The sequence below is a fragment of the Hippichthys cyanospilos genome, chromosome 8 (assembly GCF_059441005.1).
Source record: "Hippichthys cyanospilos isolate Australia breed blue-spotted pipefish chromosome 8, RoL_Hcya_1.0, whole genome shotgun sequence".
In the NCBI taxonomy this organism is placed as follows: domain Eukaryota; kingdom Metazoa; phylum Chordata; class Actinopteri; order Syngnathiformes; family Syngnathidae; genus Hippichthys; species Hippichthys cyanospilos.
The window spans coordinates 4889903-4897977 of NC_142376.1; the positions used below are offsets into that span (position 1 = coordinate 4889903).

The 8075-nt window shown below is 40.1% G+C and overlaps 1 protein-coding gene across 1 annotated transcript; it reads left to right on the forward strand.

Moving 5' to 3' along the window:
• Window positions 1-1224: 1224 nt before the first annotated feature.
• Window positions 1225-5556, forward strand: LOC148419906 (dickkopf-related protein 1-like). The gene is made up of 4 exons (XM_088421602.1): window positions 1225-1587; window positions 1742-1886; window positions 1976-2086; window positions 3294-5556. The coding sequence occupies exons 1-4, from the start codon at window positions 1417-1419 to the stop codon at window positions 3578-3580; spliced, it is 714 nt and encodes a 237-aa protein (XP_088277728.1). The 5' UTR covers window positions 1225-1416; the 3' UTR covers window positions 3581-5556.
• The last annotated feature ends 2519 nt before the right edge of the window (window positions 5557-8075 follow it).

Genomic DNA, 8075 nt, shown 5'->3' on the forward strand with positions numbered 1-8075 from the left:
CCAGCATCTTTTATCTTATTTCAGGTTTTAAAACATTTGCAGTAATCTATCTATCTATCTATCTATCTATCTATCTATCTATCTATCTATCTATCTATCTATCTATCTATCTATCTATCTATCTATCTATCTATCTATCTATCTATCTATCTATCTATCTATCTATCTATCTATCTATCTATCTATCTATCTATCATGCTTAGCTTGCTAGCTAGAAAGCTAGCTAAACATCTGCCTGTCTATCTATCTATCTATCTATCTATCTATCTATCTATCTATCTATCTATCTATCTATCTATCTATCTATCTATCTATCTATCTATCTATCTATCTATCTATCTATCTATCTATCTATCTATCATGCTTAGCTTGCTAGCTAGAAAGCGAGCTAAACATCTGTCTGTCTATCTATCTATCTATCTATCTATCTATCTATCTATCTATCTATCTATCTATCTATCTATCTATCTATCTATCTATCTATCTATCTATCTATCTATCTATCATGCTTAGCTTGCTAGCTAGAAAGCGAGCTAAACATCTGTCTGTCTATCTATCTATCTATCTATCTATCTATCTATCTATCTATCTATCTATCTATCTATCTATCTATCTATCTATCTATCTATCTATCTATCTATCTATCTATCTATCTATCTATCTATCTATCTATCATGCTTAGCTTGCTAGCTAGAAAGCTAGCTAAACATCTGTCTGTCTATCTATCTATCTATCTATCTATCTATCTATCTATCTATCTATCTATCTATCTATCTATCTATCTATCTATCTATTTATTCATCCATCTTGCTATGTTAGTAACTAGCTAAGAAGCTAGGGAAGTGTCCATTTGTCTGTCTACTGTCTGTAATGACATCTTTCAAAGGAGTTGCATGGATATAATTTTGACAAGTGGCTTTGGGGGTTTTAAATGGTCCCTCAAAGCCAAATGGTCTAAAACGCCCGACTCCACTTGATGATACTTAAATGAGCATTGTTGTCACGGCAAGCTTTTTTTTTTTTTTTTGTGACTTGGATGTCTGCCGCTGGAGACTTTGAAAGTCATCTTGTTCTCCCCAAGCCTTATTTGCGCACTGGCCCCTCCGCGCATCAGACAGACTTAACAGGTCGTTATCATTAGCCAAACACGGTGGAGCGTTTTCCGTGCACTCTTTGAAATTCCACCCCTCCTCCTTTGTTGTGTTCTGCGAGGGGGGCGGGAAGACAAACAGGTCCGCGCCTATAAAAGCTGCAAGCCGCCACTTGGGTCGACGCTGGAAACACGCGCTCTCTTCTTGGAAAAAAAAAAAAAAAAACGTTGTATTTTTTTTCCGAGGGACTTTGCAGTGTGGACGTCTTGATTTTACTCTCAGCAAAAAAAAAAAATCTAAACAAACAAACAAAAAGGAGCCAGTCATGCTGATGCGATTCTTGCTGCCTGTGTGGCTCTCGGTGATTGGATACGTTAACGCGGGGCCGCTCGTGCTCAACTCCAACGCCATCAAGAACTTCGACCCGGTCAGCCCAAGTCCGCGAACTTCACCGCCGGGCAGCGTGGGATACAAATCTCCGATGGACGTCTTGCAGGTACGCCGATTTTCCCCAGAATTGCGTTAAATGCTCCTTTTGCGTCAAAAGTTTATCGTGCGTAAAAATCACCATGCGTTAAAATTACCTTTTTTTTTTTTTTTTACAAGTCGTTTATTTGTCTGCTAATTTAACGGATGCCTCCTCCAATCAGCTGTCAGGTGTCTGCTCGGTCGACGACGACTGCGGCGGGGATGAATTTTGCAACGATGCCCGAAGCGTGTGCGTGCCGTGCCGCAAAAACCGGAAGCGGTGCTCACGGGATTCCATGTGCTGCGCGGGAAGCCGCTGCAGCAACGGTAACTGTCAGAACAACAACAACAACAAGACCAACTTCCCCTTTTAATGTTTTTGCATGTGTAAATTCCCACTGCGCTGTTTTCTCCAGGTGTGTGCCAGACAAATGATATTGATGACGTCAGCTGGCATGTGCACAATAACACGATGGGCCATCAGGCCAAGAGACCACTCACAACTCTTGAAGCGCACACTGTAAAAGGTAACTATCAAAAAAAAAAAAATCAAATTTCTTAACTGAATGTTTCCTATGCTTGTGATCATGCCTCACGTTGGACTTTTTGAAGCAACGTTTTCAAGGTGCTATGGATAAAGTTACTATTGTGTTACCTTAATTGAAAAAACTCACCTATTCGCTGTTTTGCTCAGAACCTCACTAAATATAAAAACAGTGCTTTGGTGGCATCGATGTGGAAAAAGAAATACTCAGCGGGTTTATTTTGGAATAAAATCAATGCTAATACTGCAGCTTTGCTAAGTAAAATGAACATCCCGCATATTAGCAGTTCCGTGTTATAAAATTGTTGATTTTTATTTGGAAATTTAGCCTGTTGTAGTTTGATGGAAACGTGGTCCATCGGTCATTATTTGATAAATATCAAGTCAAGTAATTAAAAGAGAAATGATTGTCAGTTATTCTGAACCATTCTGATTTTAATTAACTTCAACTTGATTGATAACTTGCTTAATTGCCACAGTTAAACAGTTAGTAACTCTTGTAAACACATCTAAAAACAAAATTTAGCTGAAACATATGTTAGAGATTAGTTTTGAGTTATTGACAAAAATATGGATTTCCAAGAGAAAAATAATCTCTTTAAAGTCTTAACTTTCATTACCCATCTGCCAAATATTCAAATTGTACTCCAAGCTGAAAGCTGAATGTGCCAAAACTTTTTGTTTTTCTCAAAACAAAGAATTTCAATGACAAATTCCTGTAATTGTGTCAAATTTTACGCTACCTCCATGTATTATATATCATTTTAAAGCAAATTAAATATTGAATTAAAACAGATCAATACCTCAATTTTCTCAGATTTTTTCAAACATAAGCCTGATTTGTGTGAAAATGTATCACATATCACATGTATTTATGTGTATATATATATATCTATATCACTATCTTTTGATATCTTTGTCAACAAACTATGTCGAAATCAGAGGAGGAGCTTCATTAGGACACATTGAGTTCTTTACCGCCCTCCTGTGGCCGGTTTGGCCAATTACACATCTTTTTAGGGAGGCGCCAATGACGTCTGTCAGCAAACATGACCTTACCCGCTTAAAATAAATCAATAAACCCGTCTAAAATAAAAGCGTTGCTCGGACGCCATCTTGCGACACCCACGCGCAGCTCAGATATCCCAACCCGCCCATCATAATCCGACGCGTGGCCTTTTCCCTCCAAGGTCAGGAAGGGGACACGTGCCTGCGCTCGGCCGACTGCTCGGACGGCCTGTGCTGCGCCCGCCACTTCTGGTCCCGCATCTGCAAGCCGGTCCTGAGCCTGGGCCAGGTGTGCACGCGCCACCGCCGCAAGGGCACGCACGGCCTGGAGCTCTTCCAGCGCTGCGACTGCGCCGACGGCCTGGCCTGCAGGCCCGAGAGGGGCGCGGATACGCAGCAGCCGCAGCAGCACGCCGTCAGCAGCAGGACGGCGGCCGCCCGGAACCTACACACCTGTCAGAGACGCTGACGCGTGCACGCACACACACACGCGCACGCGCGGGTCACAGACACTGACACACACACATTTATGCCAACACCCAAGACTTTCTTTCCTGCCAACGCTGCTGACACCGAGACAGCGCCAGGAAGTGAAGACGCGCTTCCCGGGAAAAGTGATACACCCGCAGAGATGATGGACTTGCCTGGGAATTGATGAGAAGAAGAAGAAAGGGGGGGGGGGGGGGGCAGATCAATTGTCCTCGGCGGTGAATGGCAGAGCTGTTTTTGTTTCGGTTTTTATGGAACTTGAAGCCTCGGTTATTGCAGTAAATTACTGTATTGTGAAAGACGGCTGGGGAACCTACCAGAAATCTTAAAGGGGTAGTCAAGCAACCGTTTTTTTTTTTTTTTGGACTATGTTTTATGGAACACTAAACGCGACATTGTGATTAATATTGCACATGCGGTTTATGAATGAAGCATCAGAATCCACCTGCTTTTGCCCATCTCAGAACGTGAACTTTTGTCACCTGAAAATGACATCGCAGCAAGTTAAGAGTGATGTTTGGCTGCAAAATGGCTGCCACCCTGACATGGAGAAAAGCAAGTAGATTTTACATAAACAGTAGGAAGCAAAATTCCATTTGATGACTTGGTGGCCGCATAGAACATAATGCAAAAAAAAAAAAATTTGGGGGGGTTGACTAAGTGCAACATTTAACATAAAAATGCTCATAATATATATTGAAACAGTATCTGGATCTATGAGAAGTGAAAATTAACAATATGTAGGAACCATATCAGTTTTTTAAAAACAATACTTTTACCCATGCCTCAAGATTTCAACATCTTTGAACCAATTAAAACAAGCTATTTAATGTATTATTTGGCACCTGTTTTTACTTCCGTTGTCTATCTTAGAACGTCAGTGGCGGAAAAAAAAGACTCATATAAAATGCAAAGCAGGTTTGCTTCAATTTGTTTATCATTTTTTGGTCTATCCCAGTTCAAGTTTATTTAAACAAGTTAGCCTAATGCTAACATTCAATGTGAAACAGCATAGCTGCGGTGAATGGAATTAGCATTGATGCTAAGAGTCTAAACTTAATGTTTACTTTGACTCAAATGCCGCAGACATTTTTGAACTTTGCAGCAAAATTCATATTTTACTTCATAATTTACTCTTAAAATACTGTCTAAGTATCTTCATATTTTACTCTTAAAAAACGATCTGGTCCCAGTCTAAATGAGAGTCAAATTTACTCAAATTATGTACTTGCCTTTGTACTCTAAAATCATTTCATATTCATAAGTTGTACTTTACCTGAAGTAGATATCAGAAAAAAAAGGTTCTTCAGCCCAGTTGTAAATAGTATTTTGAGGGTGGCACTTAACTCCTTCAATCCCAAAGGCGTATTTTCACGTTTATTCTTTTAAAGCATTCAGAAGTTCAATTCCAAGTAATTATATACATTTTTTTTTCAAGTGTTTGGTTAAAAACGTGTCTGGCTGGTGAATGAAGTATTTAATTAAGTACTAAAGTAATTGAATACTTCAGAATTTTAAGTAGAAAATTACTGAATTACTTCAAGCAATTTTTGTGGTAAGGTAATTGATTAAGTTATATGCACTGAAGAAATCAATTACTCTTTAAGCAAAGTAATCAAGTAAATGCTTACTTTAGTACTTAAAGTATTTCATTACTTTAACATGTGAAGTAATTGATTACTTTAGTACTTAATTTCGTGCCAGCTGTTCTTACACACTCCTTCAGTCAAACACTTGAAAAACATGGAAAAAGATCTAAACAAGTACCCGGGATTGAATGTCTGGATACTTAAAAAAAAAACAAAAAATGTCTTTGGGATTGAGAAGTTAATTGAGTCAACACCAGTATTATAGCAATACAGTGCCGCATGCAGTGTAAATGTGTTATATATTATTATATATGAAAAAATATATATTGAGCTTGTGAATGTTTGATTAAACACTCCTTGTAATAACCTCACTTGTCGCTGACCTATTTATTGACATAGTTGGAGGCGCCGACATTTTTCGGGAGTGGGGACAATTACCCGCGTTGTTGTTTAACACGTCGCGCCATTTCTCACAAATCAGCGGGTTGGGAGCCAGCGGATGGTTGGAATACTTTGGCCGCGCGCGCCACACCAACTCATTACCCGCAAATGACTGAGATATGCACAGAGAGAGAGAGAGAGAGAGAGAAAAAAAAAACGCTACTTTTAATGAGGCATTACTGGAGCAGCCCCCAGACAGCGTGCCACATCCTGCTAGGCGGCAGGAGGAGGAGGCCGTGTCATTAGATGAACATTCAAAACAAGACAGGGTGCTGACATATCAAATGCTAAGAGCCCAGAGGTAATAACAAAGTATCAAGCGTGCCTCGGTGAGGGCAACTCTTTGCCGTCGCCCCTTGTAATTAGAAGCTTCCCTCTAAAGCGTCACGCGCGACGGCGGCGTACAAAGATCCTCCGAATTGTCATTTTTGTTGTTGGTTTTGACTTCGTTTTGATGTGTGCAGTTTCCCATCCGGCCATCCATCCATCTTGCTAGCATCCATCCATCCATCCATCTACAGTAGTTAGCCTGACAGATAGGAATCTTGATAGCTACACAGCTAAATACTAAGCTAGCTAGCATCCTTCGATCCATCCACTCATCCATCCATCCATCTACTTAGCTTGATAGATAGCAATATTGATAGCTACACAGCTAAATACTAGGCAAGCTAGCATCCGTCCATCCACCTATCCATCCAGAGAGCTATCTAGTTAGCTTGATCGATAGCAATCTTGCTAGCTACACAGTTAAATACTAAGCTAGCTAGCATCAATCATCCACCCATCATCCAGATAGCTATCTAGTTAGCTTGATTGATAGCAATCTTGCTAGCTATACAACGAAATACTAAGCTAGCTAGCATCTTTCCATCCATCCATCCATCCATCCATCTATCTATCCATCTAGTTAGCTTGATAGATAGCAATCTTGATAGCTACACAGCTACATACTAAGCTTGCTAGCATCCTTCGATCCATCCATCCACACGTCCATCCATCCTTCTAGTTAGCTTGATAGATAGGAATCTTGATAGCTACACAGCTAAATACTAAGCTAGCTAAGATCCTTTGATTCATCCATCCACACATCCATCCATCCATCGAGTTATCTTGATAGATAGGAATCTTGATAGCTACACAGCTAAATACTAAGCTAGCTAAGATCCTTTGATCCATCCAGCCACACATCCATCCATCCATCCATCTAGTTAGCTTGATAGATAGCAATCTTGATAGCTACACAGCTAAATACTAAGCTTGCTAGGATCCTTCGATCCATCCAGATTGCTATCTAGTTATCTTGATAGATAACAATATTGATAGCTACAAAGTTAATACTAAGCTAGCTAGCTAGCTAGCATCCATCCGTCCATCGAATAAAATATCAAGCATGTCTTGGTGAGTGAAACTGTTTTGTGTCGCCGTCTATGTAATTAGAAGCTCCCTCGGAAGCGCCACGATGCACCAAATTGCGATTTTTGTTGTTGTTTTTAAGTCAGTCAGTGTGTGAGTTTCCCAGCACGAGCCCTTCCCAGGCTTCCCAGCATGCTTATGGATGCGTACCGACCGCCCAAATACACCTTGGCGCCTGTAATTAGAAGCGTTTCCATTAGAAGATGGCCGCAAAATGACGGTTCTGCTTTATTCTCGCAAAGACTTGAAAGTGTCTTCATCTGGTTACGTCCACAGAAGTGGTGTCGCGAAGCCGTACCCTTTGATACTTCGCAGCGTGTACTGGGCTCTGATGGGGACTGAAATTTTACCCTCCATTGAAAGAAAGGTGAAGCTCTTTTGTTTTTATACTTTGCGGTTTACGGGTTATGATTAAGGTGTTTAAAACAATTGAAAGCATTGAACGATTTACTCATTCATGGGCGGATCAATTCACCACCAGTCTTTTTTTACGGCCCCTTTTGCCCAAAACTCAAAAAATATATAAACTGTATAACTACCAGAATGTCTGGACTGGTTAAAAACGTTAAAATACGTCCTTGGGAGTGAATGAGTTCATTATGATGATGATTAACCCTTTGTGTGGTATTTTGACCATTGTTGGGTCATTTTCTTCCTCCTCTGGGAGTTTGTCAACTGGTTATGCCATGATAAAGTTTGACATATTGTCACCACCTGGGTGAAATTTCAGCTCCCTAGTGTCTTCGTTCAATGCTTTCCCTTAGATCAAAAGTGTCGACAAAATACCAAACAAGGTTTAATTGATCTAATTAATCTTTTTGATCTCACCTTTCTGAGAAAATTTTACATTCAACAAAAATGTGGCTTCAGCTGTTTATTTACTTTAACAGACTTAACCGTTTACTTCCTGGTTTATTTGAGATGATGTGGAAGACTTGCTTAAATCTTGGGTGGTGACCAGTTTAGTTTGGCAAAGAGCTTAGCCAAAAATTGCGATCATTCACCGTGGGTGCTTTCCATTTATGCGGT

Coding starts and splice junctions, on each gene's coding strand:
- LOC148419906 (XM_088421602.1), top strand. CDS start 1,417: ATGCTGATGCGATTCTTGCTGCCTGTGTGGCTCTCGGTGATTGGATAC. Junction 1,588..1,741: donor CTCCGATGGACGTCTTGCAG/GTACGCCGATTT, acceptor TCCTCCAATCAG/CTGTCAGGTGTCTGCTCGGT. Junction 2,087..3,293: donor TGAAGCGCACACTGTAAAAG/GTAACTATCAAA, acceptor TTTCCCTCCAAG/GTCAGGAAGGGGACACGTGC.